Consider the following 1,043-nt stretch of genomic DNA (forward strand, 5'->3'; position numbering starts at 1 on the left):
AGTTTTGACCTTGGCATTCCACCGCTCGACCACATCTAGCAGGTGTGATATGTTCTCTGCAGGCTCCCAAGTGTGGTTCCATTCTACCAGGTAGTACATTTTGCCATTCTTAAATTCTTGCCCATGGATATCGGAAACACCCCATTCACACTGCATTGCGTCATCCATCTGAACGTCCAGGCTTGGTTCTTTCTCTTGTAGGAAAGTTTTACCGCCGTGTATATCAGAGGCCGCCAATGACGGGCCGCTGATAATCTCGGGGGAAGTGCTCAAAGTTTGGCTCGGCACGCTGTCTGAGGTGAGGTTGAGATCGCACGCCTTACCGATTGAGCCAGGGTGCCCGTCTGCAATATCAACGACATGATTGACTTCGAAGTTACTGGGGGGATTTTCTTGAGTTCCCTGGAGCGTCTCACTGCACCCACTGTGCGCTTCGTGATTGACGGGTCCTAGTGGTTCCATCGGAGGGGCTTCAACGACGAGGTCAGAGGTGCGGCTTGCTGAGGTGCCTATCGATAGTGCATCGTGACTGCCTGTCTCCGCGTGTGTTGGTGATTCAACTGTTGCGATTTCTTGTGTCTTATCATCTCTCCCTTTCTTCCCTTTCAATTTCGCGTAAGCGACACCATCAAATGGCGTTATAAATTTTAGCTGCACAGGCATAATGAAAGGACTCGAGACACAGAGAATGATGTTTGAAGAGGGATAAGGATGTCAAAGCAGTGGCTGACAGGGTTTTTATAATTGAGGCAATGCACCCTGGCCTACTGAGCGGTAATGTGTCATCAACATGATAACTACTTGGAAGTTGCAACCGCTCCAGAGTTAGCCTTTTTTCCAAGGAGGTTAACAATGGGAACCGGTTTGAAAAGTCCATTTCTGCATAAAGCATGATATTCGATTGTGGAAAGATAGACGACTTAATTCCCGTCTCGCGAGCCATCTACTGGTTACCAGCACCCACAAGTGTGGCTTCCATCCTTAATTTGGAAGAGTTCCTACTGACTGCCCTTCTTTCTTTTTGGTTTACCACTTCCTCTTTT

General features: G+C 48.2%; 1 protein-coding gene across 1 annotated transcript; it reads right to left on the minus strand.

Annotated features, from left to right (window-relative positions):
• On the minus strand, nucleotides 1-663 carry J7T55_007548 (uncharacterized protein; the record flags this gene model as incomplete). Its single annotated transcript, XM_053136403.1, has 1 exon — nucleotides 1-663. A coding segment is annotated over one exon (663 nt), but the record flags the coding sequence as incomplete, so codon positions are not given.
• Between the last annotated feature and the right edge of the window lie 380 nt (nucleotides 664-1,043).

Source organism: Diaporthe amygdali (assembly GCF_026229845.1).
Source record: "Diaporthe amygdali strain CAA958 chromosome Unknown NODE_191_length_1043_cov_134_561077, whole genome shotgun sequence".
NCBI lineage: Eukaryota > Fungi > Ascomycota > Sordariomycetes > Diaporthales > Diaporthaceae > Diaporthe > Diaporthe amygdali.